Source organism: Lynx rufus, unplaced genomic scaffold, assembly GCF_022079265.1.
Source record: "Lynx rufus isolate CCGP_SWC_20201006 ecotype Redwood Valley unplaced genomic scaffold, mLynRuf1.p SCAF_16, whole genome shotgun sequence".
Lineage (NCBI taxonomy): Eukaryota > Metazoa > Chordata > Mammalia > Carnivora > Felidae > Lynx > Lynx rufus.
This window is the reverse complement of record NW_025814830.1, coordinates 57524888-57547001: the sequence shown is the minus strand read 5'-3', so window position 1 is coordinate 57547001 and position 22114 is coordinate 57524888. Positions and strand designations below refer to the sequence as shown.

The 22114-nt window shown below is 60.7% G+C and overlaps 2 protein-coding genes across 3 annotated transcripts; one reads left to right on the top strand and one right to left on the bottom strand.

The window, feature by feature from the left end:
* Window positions 1-72: 72 nt before the first annotated feature.
* On the top strand, window positions 73-7106 carry CHMP1A (charged multivesicular body protein 1A). Its single transcript, XM_047078974.1, has 7 exons — window positions 73-164; window positions 2027-2046; window positions 4147-4224; window positions 5080-5226; window positions 5583-5711; window positions 6148-6335; window positions 6884-7106. The coding sequence occupies exons 1-7, from the start codon at window positions 158-160 to the stop codon at window positions 6903-6905; spliced, it is 591 nt and encodes a 196-aa protein (XP_046934930.1). The 5' UTR covers window positions 73-157; the 3' UTR covers window positions 6906-7106.
* Window positions 7107-10710: 3604 nt separating this feature from the next.
* DPEP1 (dipeptidase 1) lies at window positions 10711-17357 on the bottom strand. Of its 2 annotated transcripts, XM_047078968.1 has the most exons (10): window positions 17155-17357; window positions 13294-13426; window positions 12914-13046; window positions 12635-12785; window positions 12405-12474; window positions 11888-12064; window positions 11714-11798; window positions 11558-11633; window positions 11156-11291; window positions 10711-11077 (listed from the first exon to the last, which is right to left on the bottom strand). In XM_047078968.1, exons 1-10 carry the CDS (start codon window positions 17256-17258, stop codon window positions 10910-10912), a joined length of 1233 nt encoding a protein of 410 aa, XP_046934924.1. In that variant the 5' UTR covers window positions 17259-17357; the 3' UTR covers window positions 10711-10909. The 2 variants fall into 2 exon arrangements, with proteins under 2 accessions (XP_046934924.1, XP_046934923.1); XM_047078967.1 differs by having other exon boundaries at window positions 10711-11291; window positions 17155-17327.
* Window positions 17358-22114: the final 4757 nt, after the last annotated feature.

Below are 22114 nucleotides of genomic sequence, written 5' to 3'. Positions count from 1 at the left end.
GCGGGACTTGCGTCGTAGTCTCGCGAGAGCTGCCGGTCGCCGGAAGTGGGCGGTGACCCCGGAAGTTCCCGCGCGACGGAGCTGTTTGGTGCGATCGACTCGGCCCCGGGGTTCCCGTCAGTCGGTTCCTGCGAGGGCTGCCCCTGCCGGACCTGCCATGGACGGTAAGAGACCCCGCCCACCGGGGGAGGGCGGGGCTCAGCCGGGCTCCCCCAGGCCTCAATCTCGGACAGCCATCTCCGATCCCTGGGCCTAGACCCCAGACCCCGATACCCGACTAGGGATTTGGATCTCCGGCCCTGGACCCCGATCTTCGATCCCCGGAGCTTCGAGCCCAGAACCCGATAAGGATCCTCGACCCCACACCCTGCCCCCCTGCCCCCAGACTCCTCAGCGTCCGCCTCCCAACCCCCCAGCTCCTATACCGGCCAGGGACATCGGCCTCCTTGGGGTCCTGGGATGTCAGGTCAGAGGGCACCAGAAAAGGAGACAGTTGCACCACTGCCCCCAAAACACCACTAAGAAAAATAGGAAGAGCTCAGGCGAAAAGCACTTACTGTGGGCCAGGCACGGTTGTGCATGTGGCCTACTGCACAACAGCTCTTGAGATAGGAACTTTATGCCCCAATCCTGCAGATGCGGAAACAGAGGTAGTCATCTAGCTCCCTCTGGTCTTGTCCTCCACTGTCTACAGCACTCACTCCGCCCCGTCCGTGCTCGGGGACACTAAAGAACAGGAAGAATCAGTGGTAAAGTGAGGTGCATACATTTGCTAGAACGTTTAGGGGCTGGTGTGATAGGTTTCAAAACTCACTTTGTGAAACGTAAAAAAACTGTACAACCGTGTCGTTGTCACAAAGGAAGTTCTACGGCGGTTGTTTCAGCACCACACACCCAGCACTCCCATCACCACAAATGTTGGGTTTTGCCCCATACTTTACCCAGTTCTTGGGGGAACTTTCTTTTGGCCGTTTAGCTTTTTTCCTGGGTTAGGTTTTGCCTTAACAGCTGTTTGCTCTCCAGAGCCCGTTCCTGCTCCTCACATGCGAAGAGGAGGCAGGGAGCCAGGGTCACACCGTAAGGTAGAGAGTTGGAGAGCCTGCCAGGAGTGTCCCTTAGCTCTGATTTACAGATTCACAGGCGGCTTTGGCCTTGACCAGGGCCTGCACTGATAGGTGGCGGATGCACGTGGCTACCTGAAACCCCACTGGGTTCTCAGCGGGGGGCGGGGGGTGCTTGCTTTGCATTTGTGAACACTCAACACCCTCCTTCTGGTTGCAGGATTTCCTTCCTGCATTCTGGGCTAGTGCAGCAAACCCTTTCAGACGTCATTCTCCGAATCTAGAAATTGAATAGAGAGAGTTTCCACGTGAATCTGGATCTGTCTGGTCCTTGAGTTTGGGTGTGTGAGTAGCAAGAGTGAGCTGTCAGTACTCCCACGTCTCTTTGGTTCCTCTGTGTCAGGAGGGAGGCTCCTGAGCCTGAGTTGATGGCCCAGGTATGCCAGCTGCCATGGAGGGTGGTCTCTGTAGGTCAGCTCTCTGATAGCATAAGAGTCCTCATTCTACTTTTTTTATCCATTTACTTTTGGGGAGAAAGTGTCTATAAAATATCCTCCAGTACCGAGTTTTATTAGATTGGGAAAGAATCCCAAAGGTCTTTGTAAAGTTGCATTAATTACAAACGACTCCTTGGGTTTTCACTGAGGGCCACGTGCTGCGTCCATGACCTCACTGGCCTGCACACTGATCCTTGAGGCCAGCCGGTGCCATCCTGGTGTTCTCTGGAAGGAGTCACAGGTTAGGGAAACTGTGTTTGCCCAAGCCCTCTGGCCAGCGGGGGAACAGAGGTAGCACACGGTCCAGCTTCTGCCCCCAGTGTGGGCTGGGCTTCCAGCAAGGCCCCATCCATGCCTGCGTCCCGATCCGGCTCCTTGGGTCCAGGAGGGTCTTAGCGGCCCCCTCTGCTTGTTAGAAGTGCCCCCTTGTCTTAGCTGGAATCCTCAGACCATCTCCTTTTTTTGCAGATACCCTGTTCCAGTTGAAGGTATGTACCAAATGACCTTTCACCCCAGCCCTGTCCTGGTGGTTGGCAGATGAGGTCAGATGCTGGCAGTCGCAGTCAGAAGCACAGATTTCTGCACGGTGCTCACCCAGACTGATGACGAAGGGGGGTATCGAATTGGCTCCATGGCACACTCCTTCTTTCCTTGTCTTGGGCTGAGCAGAAGCAGCTGAGTGGGCGAGTCCATGAGACAGCGAGCACGTTGAAAAGACACAACTTGGGTGTTAGGTGCGTCCCTTGATAGGCACGTAGAACTGTGCTTTCCAATTCTTTAAAATCCTATCGAAGGAGAGCGTTCTAGGCAGCGGAGCCGGCCTCTTAGGACTGGCCCAGGGCAAGCTTCTCCATAACCACCCGTGGTTAGTTGTGACAGACCGGGCAGGAGTGGCGTGCAAAGGTGTTCACAGTAGCTCGTCTCCGCGTCTCGCTGGCTCAGCTCTGCCGGGGGGGGCGGGGAGTGGGGAGCACCTGGCGGCACCCAGGCACTTTGTTCAGCAAGCTTCCACCTTGTGGACCGTGCTCAGGGCCGCATTTCCGAGTCAGGAAAATCTGGATTTTTCCCTTAAGCAGAGGAGGAGTGTGAGGTGGGCAGACAAAAGAAATCCTTTCCGTAGGACAGACAAACGGCCCCGAGAGGGAGCATCCACCTGCCCTCTGCAGCGGTGAGGGCTTCAGATCTGTGCTGCCCTCCGCCAGCCACACGGAGCCCTTGGAACGTGGCTAGTTTGAGGAACTGAATTGTTACTTGTACATCATCTTGGCTAACTGGAACTTAGATAGCCATATGTGGCTAGTGGCTCCTTTGCCGGACAGTGCGGGCTTACCGAGTCTGAGGAAAGCAAGGTCGGGATGCTAGGTGCAGCAGACACTGATGTAAAAGCACCTAAGCCGTGAATGGGAATGGGTGGGCGACCTTCGAGAGCGTGCCCTGCCCTGTGAGCCCAGCACTGTGAGCACAGCACTCGGGGAGGTGGGTTTTCACAGATCGGATCGTCTGAGCGCGAGGTGCAGGAGCAGTCAGAAGGGCCCGTGTGACGCTGGGTGACGCAGGGGCCCCACCTCTGCATGTGCTCCCAGCACTGGCCAGTGGAACACGCGGGCTGGTGCCTCAGAGCGGGTTGGCGGAAGGACAAGGGGCTATATATAGAAAAAGGGCGGGGCTCCTGGGTGGATCGTGGGGTCGAACGGTTTGCGAGATCAAGCACCGTGTGGGGCTCTGCGCTGACAGCATGGAGCCTGCTTGGGATTCTCTCTCTGCCCCTCCCCCACTCACGCATGCGCACGCTCTCGCGCTCGCTCACTCAGATTTTAAGAGAGAGAAAGGAGGGGGGGTTCTGGGGACAGAAGTCTCTCGCAAAGAGGGCCATCCTTGGGTACGTGACACTTTTGCAGATTGACATATTTCAAGTAGCTGTCGGGTTGCCTCAGCTGGGCCCGGTCTGGGATGTTCCGGGACAGAAGTGGCCAGTGGGGGGACGCCCACGAGAGGGCGGTATTTGTGGCTCCAGGTCAGGCAGCGGCCCCTCCCCCACCCCACCACATCCAGCGAGTGCAGGGCCCCCCCTGGGCTGAGGCCTGCACGTGGGAGCCCCGTGCCACATCATCCTGCTTCCAGACCGGGCTTCCCAGAGGGGCTGCGGTACTTGGCAGGCAGGTACCAGGGCGACGCGTTCGCTGCCCAGCGGCCCCTCCCGTACACGGTACGGTGTGACCAGAGCACTCCGAGGTGTGTGTCCGCTGGGAAGTGAATTATTCCCCAGGCTACTTGGGGTAGCTTGAAACACACACTGTCAAGTTTTTTCCGCGTACGTTGAAAATCCATAAGTAGTGGCGATTGTGTGAGTTGCCTTTTTAACTTCCCACTCCGGGGGAGGGTTTGGGCAGGGTGTTCTGGGCGAGGACCTTGTAGGAAACCCTCACGGCCCTCCCTTTCCCCCGAGCCTCAGAGACCCAGGGAGCCCCCTTCGTGCAGCCCTGGGCCGTGAGGACACTGGCGGAATGGGGGCAGGGAGGTGCCGGTGGGGGTGGGGGGCGTGCCGGAGGGCAGGCTCTGTCCCACCTCTGTGTCCCGCTTCCGCTCAGTTCACGGCAAAGCAGCTGGAGAAGCTGGCCAAGAAGGCAGAGAAGGACTCCAAGGCGGAACAGGCCAAAGTGAAGAAGGTGAGGCCGCGTCTGTGGTTGTGCTGGCGCCTTCTTTCCGTGTGGGGGGCGCTGCCCGCGACTCTGGCCGCGGCTGTTCTCACAGGAGCCAGCTCGAGGCCTGCGGTGGCTCCGGTCTGCCCCCCGGCCCCCCGAGAGTGTCCAGAGCCAAGGGACCGCGCTTGCCTTGCCTTTGTTTCTTTGTCCGCGCCTTTTATTCACCTCCGAAGTGCTGAACCTGCTTTCTCACAAACCGTGTGGGAGGCGGGCTTCCGGCCACCCCTGCCGTCACCCCCCTCCGCTGTCTTCCTTCCGCACCTGGTGCCTCGGGCCTCAGAACCTGGGCAGCGGTGAGGCAGCCCCTCCGCTGGCGAAGGGCCGGGCTGGCGGTGTGCACGCTGGGAGGGGAAGGTGGGAGGGGTCTGCCAGCTCTCAGGCGGGCCTTTCTAGCAGCCGTTTACAGGTGCAGCAGATCCTGGGGATGTTGGATTTGGGGGCTCCCGGGGCAGAGGGGAAACCGGACGGCTGGCTCCACTCCGGGTCCTTCGTGTTCCCCCGCGGTCGTGCTTGCTTCGGCACCAGCATGTCCCGCCCCGGTTTCGTGAGAGGGAGCGCGGCGGGAGGAGAGAGGCCGGGCCCGGCTCTCCGGCTCAGCCCTCAGTGCGGGCTGGTGTGGCGCCCGGCCCGGACACCCCAGCTCCCAGATAGGCTTGGGGCCTAGCATCTCTGCACTTTCACGAAGCCCGCAGGCGGAAGGGGCTGCCCCACGCTAGCCAATCTCGCCCTCGGCAAAGCCAGGACCAGGTCCCTGAGCAGGGCGGGCAGGGTTCGGACAAACAGCCATGTTCTCCCAGCTGGTGCCTCCCCGACTTTCAGGCCCTTCAGCAGAAGAACGTGGAGTGCGCCCGCGTGTATGCCGAGAATGCTATCCGCAAGAAGAACGAAGGTGTGAACTGGCTCCGCATGGCATCCCGCGTGGACGCGGTGGCCTCCAAGGTGCAGACGGCCGTGACCATGAAGGGGGTGAGTGCTCGTGCCCGGGGTCGCCTGCCACAAGGACCGGCCTCTGCCGGCAGGGCCGGGGGGCCTGGCTGGGCCGGGGGAGCCACGCCAGACCCCTTTGGGCGTGGAGTAGGGATCACTCGACACCGTCAGGGCAGCACCAAAGGACAGGACGCGGCGTCCTCAGTCTTCTTCAGTGCCCACGGTCTGGGGACCTGCCGGGAGAGAGCCTTGCAGCCTGTCCTGAACCTGGCTTGGCTGGGCCGGGCCTGGAGTCCTGTGGGCCTTGTGGGGGGGGGGGACTGCGTGCCTGGGGAGGGTGCAGAGGGCCCGTCTTTCCTTGAGTTCTGTCGCCGCCTCACGTTCTCCCGTGCCAGGTGACCAAGAACATGGCGCAGGTGACCAAAGCCCTGGACAGGGCGCTGAGCACCATGGACCTGCAGAAGGTCTCTGCGGTGATGGACAGGTTCGAGCAGCAGGTGCAGAATCTGGACGTGCACACGTCGGTATGTCGCCCGTGGTCTGGGTGTGCAGGGGTGCATCCGGGGGGCGGCTGGTGGTGGGCCACGCGTGTGTTTCCCTAGCGGTGCCCCGTAGCGGGGGGGGGGGTCACCTCCAGAGCACCCGAGTCTTGTGGAGGCTGGAGTCGGCACACGGAGGCCTAGCAGAGAAGAGGGAGGCCCAGGGCTAGGGTGTGGGGGCCTCTCCCAGTGATTGGCCAGAGAGGCTGTGTGCAGACGTGTCAGCTCAACACCCAGGGAGCTAAGAGCGCTGGAGGAAGCACCCTAGAGAGAGTGGGGGCGGGAGCCTCGTGCGGGTGGAGGGAGCAGGCAGGAAACGGGGTTGAGATGGGTGGCCGGAAACGGGGCCGCGGCGGTCCTCCTGAGGCTGCAGGGGAGGTTCCTGGGGCCTGCACCCACCTGTCCAGAACGTGACCCCCAGGTAATGGAGGACTCCATGAGCTCGGCCACCACGCTGACCACGCCACAGGAGCAGGTGGACAGTCTCATCGTGCAGATCGCCGAGGAGAACGGCCTGGAGGTCCTGGACCAGCTCAGCCAGTTGCCCGAGGGCGCCTCCGCCGTGGGGGAGAGCTCCGTGCGCAGCCAGGAGGACCAGCTGTCCCGGAGGTGGGCTCGGTGCCCCAGAGGTGCACCCCCGGTCCCTCCTCCATGCTCTTGACGCTAGGGTTGTGGGGGAGGGGCTCGGTGCCCCCGACCTGTGCTCTGATGTGGGGGAAGGGAGGCGCAGCATGGCCTTAGGGGGAGCGCTTGTGCGGTAGACTTTGGCCCAGCGAGTACCGCTCTTTCCAGGAGGCCCCCGCCCCGAGGCCCAGTCCAGGGCCCATCTGATCACCTCTCTCCCCTGCTCCTTGTTCAGTGTCTGTGTTGTGTGTCAGCCATGGTGCTCTCACACCTGTCCACTGCTCGCTTGAGGAAAGGAGGTCTCTGCTGTCCCTAACATACCAGATTCTTGACAGCGCGTGGCCATTCCCCGAGCCTTGCTCTGCTGTCCCCACGCAGCCATGCAAAGCTGAAGTTGAAAGGAGAGGGTCACGGCTCCATGGATGGCTGCGGGGCCTTGGGCACCCAGGGTGGGCGTCTTGTCCTGGAGCGCACAGCAGGTCAGAGTGCTTCTGCCCCTCGCCCTCCCTCACAGGAGTTGTGTTGGTTCACAGGTTGGCCGCCTTGAGAAACTAGCCGAGATCCTGCTGCGGGGCCCTGCGTCCCCCGCCTCGACGTGCGGGAAGGGCCGGGGACGAGGGCTACATCTCCCCCCCCCCCCCCCACGCCTCTTGCCTTCCTGCACGCCCTGCAGCGCAGCCCTGACCTCCAGGCCTGGGAATTGTTCCTCTTAGCGTAGACGGTGGCTCTGTGTCCTGGTGGGTGAGTTTGCACAAACTTCTGACTTCTGTGGGTTATTTCTGTGACTTCGGGCTGACCAGCTCGGGGTTCTGCAGGCCTCCCCCTCTCCATCTCCTACCCTCTGAGGAGTTGATGGGGACTGACCAGTGGACACTGTGTGGACCGTGGGGGCGTCCGGACTCCGTGCTGCTGGCAGTCAGCAGGGGTCAGGGCTGCTTCCTGCTTCGGGCCGCGTCCCCACTCGGGGTTTCGGTGTAAGCCTCCAGGCTCTGAGTCCAGGCGGGCCCACCCGGGGGCGGGGGGGGGGGGGGTGTGTGTGTCTCGTTCCACTGCCGCCTCCGGAGGACCTGGGCCCTGAGAGCCGTGTCGTGTGTCCTCCAGGAACTCAGGGTCTGCACCGAGGCCCCTCCCAGCGGGGAGCAGACGGTCTCACGCTCCCGGTTGGGTGCTGCCCCTGCACCGTGCTCTCCTGTACTGTAAATAATAGGTGCCTCCCCGCGACTGGGCTCTCCTCCTGCCCACACCGTCCGACCTGGAAGTCAGAGTGGCTGGCCGGAGCTCGGGGGCTGGGAGAGGTGCCCCCGGCAGGGCCGTGGCAGCCACAGCCGAGCAGCTGGCTGCAGCCCCCTCCTGAAGATTTTCCGTGACGGGCTGTGGTTTCTAGTTTTTTCATGTCCTGAAGTTTACTTTGTTTTCTTGAAGCTTCCTGGGTTTTTTGTTTTTTTGCCAAAATAGGAGCAGGCGGCAGATGGGGGGTGTTGGTCCAAGCCTCCTTCTTGGCACAGGCTGGGGGGGTGGGAGGGCGGGTACTTCGTGGCTGGTACTGAGCAGGGCCCAGCTCCGTGCTCGACTGACCCCCCGACCAGTCCTCCCCAGATGCCTTCAGCTGCCGGGGCTGCCCTCACACCCACGGCTCTTGTGCACGGAAACGTTGGAGGCCCTCACCGTGACTCGCTACGTCCGATCTCTTGGGCCTGGTGGCTGTGGGTGTTCTGTGAAGTCCGCTGTGTTGGCCTGGGCACTCGGGACGGTGATGGGAGACCCCAGAGGGAGGGTCAGAGTGCTGGCTTCCCTTCCTCAGTGCCAACCTCGCCTCACTCCCTGGCCGTGGTCTCTCAGGCGCCCACGTGCAGGGGTGCAGAGAAGGTCCTGAGAGTCCTGCTGCCCAGGGGGTACAGGGCTCTGTGGCTGTGGCTCATCAAAGAGCAGTGGGTGCGTTTGCCCGGTTCCTAAAACCCTGTTGTGAGTAAACAAATTGATCCCTGAGAACTTTCTCCAGCTTTGCTTTCCCGGCTTTGGGTCGGGCAGGGGGCCGTAGGCGGGGCCGTAGGCGGGACCCTTGGTAGGGCTCTCTGGCCCCCATTTAGGAGGCTGAGGAGGGGTACCTAGAGGAGGGCGGGTGGGGTGGGGGTGAGGTATGCGTGTTCTCAGGCTCCGACCCCACAGATGGAATTAGAATCCGAAGTTTTAAGTTTTTATCTTGAAGTGATTTTAAACACACATAAAAGCGGCAGAGCACGCGGTCTGTATACGCTCGTGTTTACCGCGCCCTTCGCGTCCCCTTCCTAGTGAACCGCACGTAACCCGCTGTGTCAGGAAACCACCCTGACGGCTGTCTGCTTGCCCTGCCTCCGTCCACCCAACCCGGGACCGTCCCTCCCATCTGTCTCTGGCGCCTGGGTGACCCTGAGGCCTGCCGGCCAGCTGTTTTGCAGACCGGCTTGCCACTTGGGCTGATGGGACGTTTTCACACGATGACATTCAGGTCACAGCTGTAGGTGGGAACCCCACAGAAGTGGTATTGTGTCCTCAGTGCCTCACACCAGGTGCACGGTGTCACTGTCCTACTCGCCTAGGACAGGTGGTGTGGGCCAGGCATCTCCCCCAGAAAGTCTCATTTTCCTCCTCTGTTGTATGTCCTGTCGGAAAAAATCTTAAGACTGCCAGCCTCGCCCGCAAACATGGTCATGCTTTGTCCCGACCTCCGTGTCCCTCCGTGAATCTCCTGGTGACGATATTCATGGTGATTTCCCACGTGCAGTTCCGTTGAAGAGTTCCTTCCCTCCGTTTACTTTTACTTACTCCGTCGTTTATGTCAGCGTGGACCTGTGGGTGTTTGTCCCCTGAGCGCCAGAAGCCACCACTTGCTGTCATCAGGCTCCCCCTCCTCATTTGGAACTTTGACCGCAGAAGCCTGCCGCACACACTCCCATCTTTGCTTGTGTTTGCACAAAGCGCTCAGAATTGCTGGCCACACCTCTGAGAGAAACCCCTCGCTGACCAGAGGCCCCCCGGTGCTTCTGTTCTCGCCACCTTGGAGTGGTTGTGTCCCTCTCCTGTTAGAATCACGATCTTCCGTTGAGGGTGCTCCCCATCCTGCCCGGTGTGGTTGGGGGTTTTGAACGTGTGAGACGTGACCAAGGCTGACAGCTGGAACCGAATCGTGCCCCTGCCCCTCAGCCTCAGGCTGCCCAGCGGCGTCCCCCACCTCCCACCCCCACACCCGCGCGTATCTGCGGGGCAGCGGGGTCCTTGGAGCTGCTTCTGCACCCTGAGTTTGAGAAGTGCTGATGTGGGCCTTGCCGGGGGATGGGTGGCCCCAGGCGGAAGCCGCTCGCGTCCTGAAGGGCGTCCGTGCTGCAGGGTGCGTGCCCCTGCCTACTGCCTCTATGGCAGTTATCAGGGCCCCAAGACACCCCCCCCCCAGTTTTATTTACTCCTCAGGAAGGGGCTTTTGGAATTGGACAGCAAAGCACTCCCCGGGACCAGATATGTTTCTGGTGTGGCGCCCGCAGCTGTGGTGCTCTGGAGGGATCCGGGTCATTTCAGGACAAGTAGTGAAGCCTGGGGAGAAAGTACTTCCAGGTTAGCAGAATTCGTGTGCCGCCTCCGCAGGCCACCAGGGGGACCCTCCCCACAGTCTCCACCAGACGAATCCCCCGTGGCCCAGTGGGGGCTTTGGGCAGAATCTGGCCAATGCAGGACAGAGACCCTTACTTGCGGTTTCCTCCTTTAACACTGAATCGATCCTAAGTAATCAGCAAATACCCACAAATGTCCCTTCTGGTCACAGATCTGCCTGGGAATGACAGGGAGGGACCTTCACAGGGGTGGGGGAGCCGAGCAGGCACCTGTGGGCCGTCCACCTTCAGGTTGGGAGCTGCAAGGGGCCGTCCACCTGTTTGTGGGTGTCTTAGGGCCCGGGCGCTTGGGCACTGGGGCTCCTGCTCAGGAGTCTGAGGCCGTCCAGACAGAGCGTTCTGAGAGGCTCCGGCCTGGAGTCGGGGGGTGGTTCAGCCCTGCTCCAGACCTGGCTTTCCCCTCTGAGAGCAGCTGAGCCAGGCGGCAGGGGTGTGGTCACACGTGTGTGTGCGTAATGGTGTGGGGCACGCAGGTATACATGAGTGTGCATGTTCATTCATATGGTGGTGGTGGCGGGGGGGGGGGGATCTGAAGCCCAGACCGTGTGTTTTTAGACTTCAGCAATGTCCGTGCAAATCTCTTTCCGGAGGACCCAGGCACGCCTGAGTCTGGGGGTCTAGCCTGGGACCATCTTGACAAAATTTGCCCTGGGTGCTCAGGAGCCCCCCTCCGCACCCCCGCAAGGACTGGGATGCTGAGAACACACAGCCTCGTAGCCCGGAAGGGTTGTTGCCTTTATTAAGGGTCCACTGTGTGTCTGTGTCTGGAACTGTCCACGGCTTCCTGCCCTCAGCTGAGCCCCGGTGCCTGCTCAGGAGAGGCCGGGCCTCATGCCTGGGGAGCCGGACTCTCCCTGCCCCGATGCCACCATCTCCCCGGGGCCGGAGGAGGACCCTAGAGGTCCGGGCCCCAGGGCGTCACAGAAGGCGCAGGCCGAGGAGGACGGTAGTGAGGGAGGCCAGCAGGGCCCCTGGCTGCCGGTGGAGGCTGGGGGCCTCTGAGTAGCCGTACATCGTCCTGCAGGAAGCCTGCAGCTGGTCCGCCGGGATGGGCTCCTCTTCAGGACTTTGTGTGTGATCGCTCACCTGGGGACAGACGCTGCTTGGGCCGCCTGCCCGCCTTCCGGCAGAGAAGGGCGGGCGGGTGCACCGGCCTCTCCTTACCTGTTCCACTGCCTCAAAGACCCTGAGCAGGTTGTTGGCCAGGGCGCCCCTGACCTCCACCTCTGTCCACCGCCTCCTGAGTAGCTCAGCCACCAGGTCAGGGTACTTGGACACATCCTCAAGCCCCACGGGGAGCCTGAGGTGAGGGCAGAGAGAACCAGGCCCTGCGTCCCAGGGGTCAGGGCCTTGGGCCTGTCCACCTCCCCACGACCCCCTGTGGCCCCCACCCCAAGGCATCGGGGGGTCCAGTGCAGTGGCCTTCAGACCCAGACGTGCTGGGCCCGTCCGAGCTTCAGACCCTCATGACATGTTTGGGCGGGGGCGGGGGCGGGGGTGGGGTGGGGTGGGGGACGTGGTGTGACCTTCCCAGGTCAGCCACAGGATGTAGGCCTTGCCCCTTACCTTGAAACACCGTCAAAGTCCCCACCAAAGCCCACGGCTCCAGCTCCTGCCACCTTCTTGATGTGGTCCAGGTGGTCTACCGAGGAAGGCGGCGGGTGTGGGTCCCGGGAGTGGCCCTCCCCCGCCCAGCTGCCGTGGCCACTCACACGCACCAACCTGCTACTTGGGACAGGGTGGCTTCCTGTCTGCAGGAAACGTAGTCATTGTAGAAATTAACCATCACCAGGCTGCCCGTCTGGTTCTGCCCAGGAGAACAGTGGAGCTGTGGGCACGGGAGGAGGCGGGGCACTCCGGGACCACCGCGGGGAGGGCCGGCCCGCAGCCCCTCACCACCAGCCGGAGCACGTCGTCGGGCACGTTGCGCCGGTGCTGGCACAGGCTGTAGGCCGAGGAGTGGCTGAAGATGACGGGAGCCGTGGACAGGCGTAGGGCAGCCTTCATGGTGGCCACGGACACGTGGGCCAGGTCGATGATGACCCCCAGGCGGTTCATCTCCTTCACCACACTCTGCGCCGACACAGGGCTCAGGGGTCGGGAAGGCTGCACTGGCCACACTTTGTCTGCACACCCGGGGTTCACCGCAGCCCCCCCACACACACCCCACGAGTCCCGGCATGGCGGGCGGGACATTTGGGAAAGGTCCCCTCGCTGGCCAGGCGTTCGTGGACTCTTCAATGGCTGGAAGATGCCCAGCCGCTCCAGCGGGTACCCACCCTGGGATGGCCCTGGGGCTCCAGTTTATAGGTGAAGAAACAGGTCCTGAGAGGCGAGAAACTGTGTCCTGGGTCACTTCTCTGAGGGTGACTGTGGTCCTTGCCTGACGCCCCCCCCCCCCCCACCGCCTTACCTCGCCAAAGCGTGACAGGCCTTGGCTCTCGGCCTTGTCCTCTCCCGTGTCCACCAGCCAGTTGTCAGCCCTGGGAGAGCGGAGAGCAGGTGTGCCAGAGAGGGAGTGGTGGTCGTGGCCCACCCGGATCCAGGGCACTCGGACGGGGCGGAAGCAGCCGGAGGAGAGCAGGGCCGGGGATCGGCCCTCCCCCTCCCGCGCGGCCTGGCTGCCTCCCCGGGGTCACCTACCACGGCGTATTGCAGCTGTGGGTGAGGGTCAGGTACCGCATGCCCAGGCGGTAGAGTGTCCGCAGGACGCCCAGGCTGCTGTCTATGGAGTGGCCGCCCTCCACGCCGACAAGGCTGGCCACCCTCCCCTCCCGGAAGGCCTGCCGGATGCCTGTGAGGAGAGCTGGCTGAGGGCGTCGGGCACCCGGGCGTCCGGGGAGTTTCGACGTAAGGCACACCCGGGCGGCCCTAGCCACCCTGCCCGGGGCTGGGGCGGGCAGCGGCCGGACCGGGCCCCACCTGCGCTGTTGGTGACACACACAAAGGTCTCCGGATACATCTGGCACATGCGCTGGATGACGTCGATCTGCTCTAGGGTCCTCTTCACGGCATCCTTGTTCTGGGTGTCGCAGGGCGTGTACGCAGACCAGAACTAGGGGCCGCGGGGGAGGGCGGCTAGGACCGCTGGCCCCCGGCCCCACTCCACACACGCTTCCCTCCTGCCCCGGGAGCCCTGGGACGGCCTTGGTGGCCGCCAGCGTCCCCTTCCAAAGACTTGTGGCCCCAAGGGCTCAGGAGGGACACCGCCCCGGGCACGCCTGCACCCTGGCCAGGACGCGGTGGGGAGGGAGATGGGTGGACGCCGGCGTGAGCGAGCGTGGGGCCGGGCTGAGCCATACCTGGCCCCCAACAAAACCAGCCCTCAGCTTGGGGATGTTGGTGTGTGTGTTGGCAAGGCTCGTCAGGTTGGCCCTCTCGCTCTGAAGCTGGTTGTTGAACCTGGTCAGCAGCCTCCAGGGCAGGTCATTGTGCCTGGGGGTGGGGGTGGGGGCGGGAGAAAGGGCCAGGGCCGGGTCAGGGTGGCCACTCAGGCCGGGGGCCTCCGAACTCCCTCACAGGCTGGGAATCAGAGCCGGCCACAGGGCTGGCGGATTGCTCGTGATCCGAGCACGCCTACGCGCAGGTGAGTTGCTCGACTGTGCCCCACACCCAGGCCGGGTGACTGAGCGGAGAGAGCCTCTGGGAGGTGTTCCCTCCAAGGGCCTTCCGCTGCCCAAGAGGCAAGGGCAGATGTTTGTCTCCAGAATCGTCCTGGGGAACGGGCAGGGTTCAAACCACCTCCATGAATAGTGCTGGTTGACACGGGCAGCTGGGCGGGGGACTCTTGAAGTCCTCCCCTTGCAGGGAGGGGGCAGGGAAATGGGGCTGTGGCCTGTCTGGCACCCCCCCCCCCCAACACACACCCCATCCTCTTGGGGCACCGGGGCCTCTGTGACAGCTCTGCCCACCCTTCTATGCTCCTATGGAGGGAGAGAAGGAGGGGAGGGAAGGAGGAGGCGAATGGCAGGGGCCGGTCTGGGCTGCAAAGGCAAGAACCCACAGGGCTGGGCAGATTCAGCCCTGGACCCAGGAGCCAGGAGCAGCCTCGAGGGGGAGAGACCTCTGGGCTGCCAGCACCCCCTAAGTTCGCACATGGAAGAAGCAGGGGACGGGGAAATGCAAGGTCTCAGACCTGCGAGGTGGAATCTGCACTTGGATCAGCCGAGCCTGGAATGCGGGACACCCGTGGAGAGCCCCTGCGGGATCCCTGATGCACCAGCGAGGGCGAGGGGCCTGGTGCCTCACCCACCCTCCCCTCCCGCCCCACTCCCGCTCCCAGCCCCATCCCAGGGGCCACTGCTCTGTCTGAGGGGCCGCTTCTGCTTTCGAGACCCCTCCCCCAGCTCTGTCCTCAACCCCCATCCAGTTCCCATCCCCAGTCCTGGCTCCTGCCTCTCTGGCCTCAGTTTTTCCACCTGTAACATGGGGACGCTTTGGTACTTGGCTCAGAGACTAAACTGTGAGCGCCTGGACCTCCTCGGCCAGCCGTCCTGGGCTGAGCCTTTCCAAAGCAAGCTGGCTCCAGACTCTGGAAGCCCCCCAGCTGTCTCGAGGGCCACCGCCACAGCTGTGTTTTGACGTGGTCGGGTGTGGGCTGGTGGTCAGAACGCCTTTGCTGACCGAGCGGGGGCACGTGTAGGTGAGCCCAGAGTGTCCATGCCTCTGGGCAGCACTGGGCAGGGTCCCTGGAGGGGACGTTCCTCCCGGCCTAAGGACGCCCCACCCTCCAGCCGGCAGCCAGGAACCCACCAGGGGGGAGGGGCACTTTGCTCCAGCCTCCTCCCCTCCTGCCTTCGCCGGAGCCCGGAGTGGGGAGCAGAGGTCACATTTGCCCTGCGGCCAACAATGCCCTTCTGGAGCCTGGATCCACCCTCCTTATCTGCGTGGCCTGGGCAGCACCCCCAGTGGTCAGAGGACCCTGCTCCTACTCCAAGGGGGGAGGTGACCATTCCAAGCACTTGAATGACAGCCAGCTATTGTAGGAGCGACTGCTGGAGGCCCGCTACCCACTCTCCGTCTTTTTCTTGGTAACAGAACCGCCTGTTTTTAGCAGGAAACCTGGCCATTTGAAATAAAGCGACTTCGTGCCCCCTTACTGCTGGGTGTGGCCATGTGACTAAGTTCTGCCCTTTGACAGCTCCCAAAAGCTCTCCGTGACTCGCTCACCCTTTGCCCTTTCTATGTCCCTTCCTCCTTCATGCTGGCTGGCATGCAGACGTAAAGGCCGGGGCTGCAGCGGCCACTTTGAAGCCTGAGGTGGGAACGATGGCCGCTGTGTCACACTGTGGAACAGCCAGGACTCCCTGGGGCTCTTTCTCTTGTTGAAACCACTTACCCGAGTCTCTTACCTGCAAGAGGAGCTAATATCACAGTGTCGGTTTGGGTCCTGTCACCTGCTCTTCACTGTCTGGCTCTTGGGACAATCCCGATTCCCAAATCCCAGCTCCCTGAGAATTCCGGGCTGTCTAGGCTCTTGGAGCCACTTACCCCTCCTGCGGTCCTCCCAACCCCTAGCACCTGACCTTGCACCCCGCTCTCTGTGCCCAGCTGCCCCCCCCCACCCCGGTGGGTCCTCAGAAAGAAGGAGCACCTTCCGGGCTCATACTGTTGGCATCTTCTACCAGACAGCAGGGGCTCCGTCCGGGGTGGGAGCCCAGGGCAGCAGCCTCTCGGCAGACCTCTCTTTGCCTCACTCCCCTTGAGTGTGTACGAGGGGACCCCAGGGCCAGGAAGGAGGTACGGGGGAGGAACCAGGGGCAGATGGGGAAGGGCTGGCGGCCCCTCCCTTCTCTAGGGCTGCCACAGCTCCCTGGGCTTCCCGTATAAGGACACACCCCATTTTCTCTGCTTTTCTTGCAGACTATTTTGTCCAACGAAGCCCAGAGGCGTCTGCCAAATAGTCACGACCGCAACATTTATCACGCACTTACTGGGTGCCAGACAGGCACAAACAGGTGCTCCCCTAACACTTCCAGCACCCAAGGGTGTGTGTGTGTGTGTGTGTGTGTGTGCCACACGGCCCTTCAGACTGAGTGCCCAGGGAACGGGGTCCTCGCTCCCTGCTGGTATGTTGGAAATGGGACAGGAAAGGAAGCGGGAGGGGCAGGGGTGTGTGTGCCCAGGTGGCGTTTCACACGGGGGCCGGGAGAGGTAGCCCAGAGCAAAGCCCGGGAGGAGCTGAGGGAGGCAGCGTGGACATGGGGACCGGCAGGGACAGCACGAGCCTGCCTGGGGCACCCGGGAGTGTGGGGATGGCTGGGGAAGGCAGTGAAGGGTCTTGGGGTCCATTGCAGGACTTAGACAATACTCTGGGCTCAGTGGGAGCCGTGACAGGTGGGGAGTTTGAGCCAGGGGACGGGAGCTGGTACTTCTGTCTCCCAGACTCCCTCTGGCTGCGGCCCTGAGACCAGACCTCCGATGGTGGAAGGAAGGACAGGCAGAGGCTCACCGGATGACCCAGCAGAGGTGGAGATGGGGGCAAGGGAGGAGGGCGGACGCACCGGGCATTGGAGACAGGCCCTGCCAGCTTGGCTGTGCATCAGACACAAAACCACAAGGTGTCACCAGGGTCTTGGCTAGAAAGGGGTCTCCCTCTGTGGGGGTGGGTGGGTCAGCGGACATGCAAGTAAGGTCAAGCTGGGCACACAGCACAGAGGTGACCCGGGGGCCCTGTGCCTGAGGAGGTCTCCCCAAGGCGGATGCAGGAGAGGGAGAGGAATGAGAAAGGTCTTGGAGGAGGGTTAAGGAGGGGCCTCCCAGGGGAAACTAAGGCCCAGGGAGGGAATATGGCTCCTTGGGCTACATGGCTAGCTCGAGGCGTGCCCTGGGCCAGGCCCCAGCCTCCTCTATCCCCAGCACCCACTCTGAGCTGGGAGCTGGCACCCAGGGTGCAGGGGGTCAGCTTGTAGGGCACCCCAGGAGCTGCTGAGGGCCACGGGGGCCTTTTAACTGCTCCATTCCCTACAGACCATCATCTGCTGAAGCCTTAGGGGGGCCCTAAGAGACCCCACGAATAAGCTGAGGCCAGCAAAGGCAAAAGCCATGTTGTGGTTGAAGAAACTGAGCCCCAGCAGAGATAAGGCAATGTCCGTGTCAGGGTCACATGAGCTCCCAGCCCCTCCGGCCCCGGACCCCCCGTCCCATCCCCAGTGGCCACTTACCCGTCAATGACAGGTGTGCCCCGCATGATTCTCTCAGCCTCATCCCGGAACTGGTCTCCAGTGCAGACGGCCACCAGGGCCCAGAGCCACCAGCTGGTCCCCATGACACAGCGCCCAGGGGCCTGCTTCGAGCACTGCTCTGGCACGTCTGGCCTCGCCTGGCCGGCCTGTGTGTGGGGTCCAGCCAAGGCTAGAAGGAGCTGGTCTGTGAGCCAGAAGAGAGAACAGAGGCCGTTGGTCCTGGTGATTATTGCCGGGAGATGTCCCATTTAAGATTCATTGCAGTGTTCAATCAGTAACCAGCACTCCCTCGGGAGGGGGGTGGAGGATGGGAGGTCCTGGACCCCGTGGGCCGGGCGTTGCTGTCTGGGCCAGGCACGGGCATAGAAGGAGGCTGCTGACCCCAGGGGAGCAGAGCCAGGGTGAAAGGGCAGGCCTGGGAGGGGCGACCCTGGGTAAGGTCTCAGCCTGCATTAGCGGGACTGTCTTATTCCCTCTGCAAACAGATTTGCCTCTTGTAATGTTTGCCTGTGAAAACAGTCTCACATCATCACGGGAGACGGAATGCAGCCCCCCAGGATGCTCCCGTCATACCACCCACTGCTGGGGGTCGGGCCCTGGCTCCTGGCCCCGCCACCGTCTGGCCGTCCAGCCACCCACACTCTGGCTGCAGGCTTCTGGCCGAGCAGGCTGGACTCGGCGGGTCAGAAATCTGGAGGGTCAGCGTTTCCTTAGCACGGAGGTGGCTCTCCAGGCTTTCTGGGCACTCAAGGCTCCTGATGTCTTTGCTGGAACCCATGGATCCTGGTCCCAGGGCTGGGCCAGCGTCCAGGGTTCCAGTGGGCACCCGGGCTGGGAGAGAGCCAGGCCAGGAAGGCTGCTGAGAGGTGTGGGTGAGGCAGGGAGGCTCAGGAGGGCAGGTGGGCAAGCCTGGGGGTGGGGGTCCTTGGACCCCATCCCCTCAGCAGGCTCCCTGATGCCTCTGCACCTGGACGGAGCTGGAGCCTCATGCAGACCTGCCCTGCGGAGCCCCCCCCCCCCGTGTACCCCCCCCCCCAAGGATGGATCCTTCCACCAGCCTGAGGAGGGAGGTCACGTCCCAGCCCCGGCTCTGCCCATTAGCTGAGTGTCCGTGCCTGGGCCTAGCCTGCGTATTCTGTCGAAAGGGCAGCACGAAAGGCTGCGGGGAGCACGGTGCTGAGGGTAGCAGCCCTGGTCTGCTCCAGCTCCTCCGCACCCCTTGAGAGGAGGAGCAGGGACCCAGGGACATCCTCTGTGCCACTGGCCCCAGACCCCGTGCGAGACTTTCTCCGCCAGGATCCCCATCCCACCAGGGTGACCCTCACCCACCCCCCACTCCGGCCACAGGCTCTAAGCAGACCGCGGGCGCTGGGGAGAGGCGCCGGGGAGGGTGACGAAGCCCCGGGGCCAGCTGGAACCACGAGTCTCCACGGAGGTGGCTGGCACACACCTGCTTGCCCTTGGCCGTCTTCCGCACAGCCACTTGGTCCACTCACCTCCAACCTCCCGACCTGTCTCCTCTGGGCCTGGACGCTTCCGTGGGCGGGGCTCTGGTCTGCTTACACCGGCGGGCCGCCCTCTCCACGGGGTCCCTTTTCCCGGGATCTCTCCCGGAACCCGTTCCCTGCTCTTATTTTTTGCCTGCCCCCGATTTTTCTGTTTATGTTTAATATTTTTTTTTTCTTATCCGTTTTGTTTCGGAGTTGGGTCCTCAGAACGTGTAACTGTATTTGATTTCTCAGCCTCGTCTGAACACGCTGTCTTTGCACGTGATCATTCAAGCCAGAATAATGATGGTGATGGTGCTGGGCCCACTGTTTCTTGTCCCATCTCGAAACTCCTCCCCTGTTTCTTGCTTTAGCCAAAATTTTCAGGGTATTTCAATTCCCTGTCTCCGGGAGTCTCACTACTTTGCTAGCGGTGATAGGTGTAACAGTTGTTATTTAAATCAGTATTTCTCCTTCAACAGAGAAGTCCTTCCCAGGAGGTTACAGCCAGCGGTGGGCTGAGCCCTTGATTTAAATGTAACTATGGGGGCGCCTGGGTGGCGCAGTCGGTTAAGCGTCCGACTTCAGCCAGGTCACGATCTCGCGGTCCGTGAGTTCGAGCCCCGCGTCGGGCTCTGGGCTGATGGCTCAGAGCCTGGAGCCTGTTTCCGATTCTGTGTCTCCCTCTCTCTCTGCCCCTCCCCCGTTCATGCTCTGTCTCTCTCTGTCCCAAAAATAAATAAAAAACGCTGAAAAAAAAAATTTAAAAAAAAAAAAAAAAAAAAAAAAAAAAAAAAAATAAATGTAACTATGTAACTATACCTTGCCCTGGATCCAGTTTCCTGTGCACCGTATTTGCTCCTGTCTTGAGATATTTATTCTAACTTATCTCTGGCTCGTCTACAGTACTTTCTTGGGCCATGCCCCAGGAACACTTGCATCCCGGTGAATTCACGCAGGGGCTTCTCACGGCCACTTTCCAGCACGGCAGCCGCGGCAGCCACGGCAGGTCAGATTCCTTCGTACACACACAGTCTCGCGGCTGTGAGTTCTCCTCTAACCCTTCATCCGTTGCCACACAGCTCCATGTGTCTGTCCTTCGAAACCTGCCTGACCCTGGATTTTGACCTTCTCTCCATCTTCAAGTTCAGGATTCGTTTACGTTATTTATTATTATTATTATTATTATTATTATTATTATTAAATTCTCTGGTCAACCCTTTGTAATACTTTATTAGTTTAAAAGCCCAACAGAAAAGGTCTTAACATACCCTCATCCCACCCCGTGGTGGGAGGTGTACCCCATCACCCCTGAAAGGTGGGCTACGTGCCTGTTCCTCTTTTCCCAGCTTTGCTCGTCACACCTTGACTTCCTCTTTCCCCTCACAAGTTTGGTTCTCTCCCGTTGGTCCCTGGTTCTCCCAGGTACCCAGGTAGCACAGGGCTGGTGGAGTGTGAGGAGAGCCAGCTTCACATGCAAATTTCAAAGTGGGGGGGGAGGGCACAAAAACTTGAGCCATCGAGGTCAATAGTATTTTCATGCAGTATTTCTAAAAATAAAAATTTGTGCAAAAAAAAAATCCATGCTGGACAAAATATAAACTTTTAAGTGCAGGCAGGGCCCGAATTCTGACTTTTCCGTTTGCCCCCAGCTCCAACACAGTCCCACCTGCCTCTAGTCTCAGGGAACATTCACATTCTATTGGCTCAGGACAGAGGACAGCTTTCCAGGAGCTGAGCTGTGGGTGTGACTGCACTTAGGTGCTGCCCAGAGGACTCAAGGCCACCAGGATGCACCAGGTGGGAGGACCCGTGCAGCCTTGTCCTAGAGTTCACAGCGTCACACTGAGCACGAGTGGCACTGAGCCTGAGGGCAAACCTTCTGGGGGCCCGGGTTCGGGTGTGCATCATTCCTTTGACTCACACGCTGTGGGGGACAAGGCAGCAAGCCTTGTGCGAGCTGCTCAGAGCCCTCAGCCTCAGTATCTCTGTGAAACAGAAGTCATTCCAGTCCTGTTGGAAGCGCTCACGTGTAGAGCTCCCAGCGCACCCGGCGGATCAAGGCGTTCTCAGCTCCCAATTCAGCTTGCTTGTTCCATATGGTTTTATTGTTCACCTGGAGTTTCTGGTTGCTTTTATTTTTTATTTTTTTTCATTCCACTGGGCGCTGTTAATCATATTCTCTATCTTCTAAGTTCTGTGCCTCATACCTACAGTCCCTAGCTTTGGATTGATGGTTTCCACTTAATTTCTACACTACGAGTCTGCCTCCTTTTGGGTTTATGTTCTTACTTTATTAGAGCTGGTCCTCAAATCATTCCTTAGTAGTGGGTGTGTGGGAAGTCCAGATTGGAGTCCCCGGGGGTTTGCACATGGTTAGCAGTTTTGCTGGACATGTACCACTGAGCTGTAAACCGTTTTCCCTTGGAGCTTGAGGGTGTCCGCACTGTGTTGTTGATGGGGCATCCAGTGTTGGTCTGAGCCCCGGGTCTTTCTGGGGAGAGGACATGTTGCTTTTTCTCCACAATCTTCATGAGTCACATCTTCGTCCTGGGGTTCTGCAATTTTTCCATGGTGTGCCTTAATTTGAGGCTCTATTTTTCATTCAACTAGCTCAACCCTCAGGATTACTGATTGGAAGTCTCTTTCTGCCTTTATCACAGGGCACCATTTCTTCTCTCCCACTTACTCTCTCTCCTCTCTCCTGGCCCTGCTCTCCACCAGATGCCAGATCTCCTGTGTTCATCCTTTGTGTCTCGTTTTAGGTTTTCTTGTGCTTTTACTCTGTGTGCTAAGAGATTTCCTCAATTTTGACTTTCAGCACTTGCAATGTTTTCTTTCAGGGATCATAGATTTAATCTCCCAAGAGTGGTCTGTGGTTGATGTTTTCCCCTTGGCACTCTGTTTTTGTTAGGGAAATAATGTCTGATATCGGGGGTTCTGTTTTCATCTGTTTACCAGACGATCGCTTGTTTCTTCTGAACTCGTTTTTTCCCGTACTTTATCCGGACCTCGTGTTGCGTTTGCACACTTCCCTTAACCACTGGCCATCTTCGTCACTTCACATTGAAGAAGGCAGTGACAGCAAAGCTGGGTGTGCTGTGTGCACCCAGACAGCCTCCTGGCTTCAGATTTGGCATGAAATGAGCACGAGGGAGGGTCACATCACACAGGGGACCCCTTAACGCCAGAACTCGACTCGGGCACTTGTAATGCAGCTCCGATTTCCAGACAGACAAAAATGTTAAGGGAGGCCCTCCCGGTGTTCTGGTGTTTTCCACCTGGCTGTAGGATCCGTGCATCCATGTGAACAGCTCCCTCATCACGTCCACCCCTGCAGCGTCAGAGCCGAGTTCCCTTCTGGTTTCTCCTGGGCGGGCTGTCCCCCTCCCGCCCCTGCAGCCCCCTCCACAAATATTCCCGACGGGTCTCCCTTCTCTGCTTCATAGATG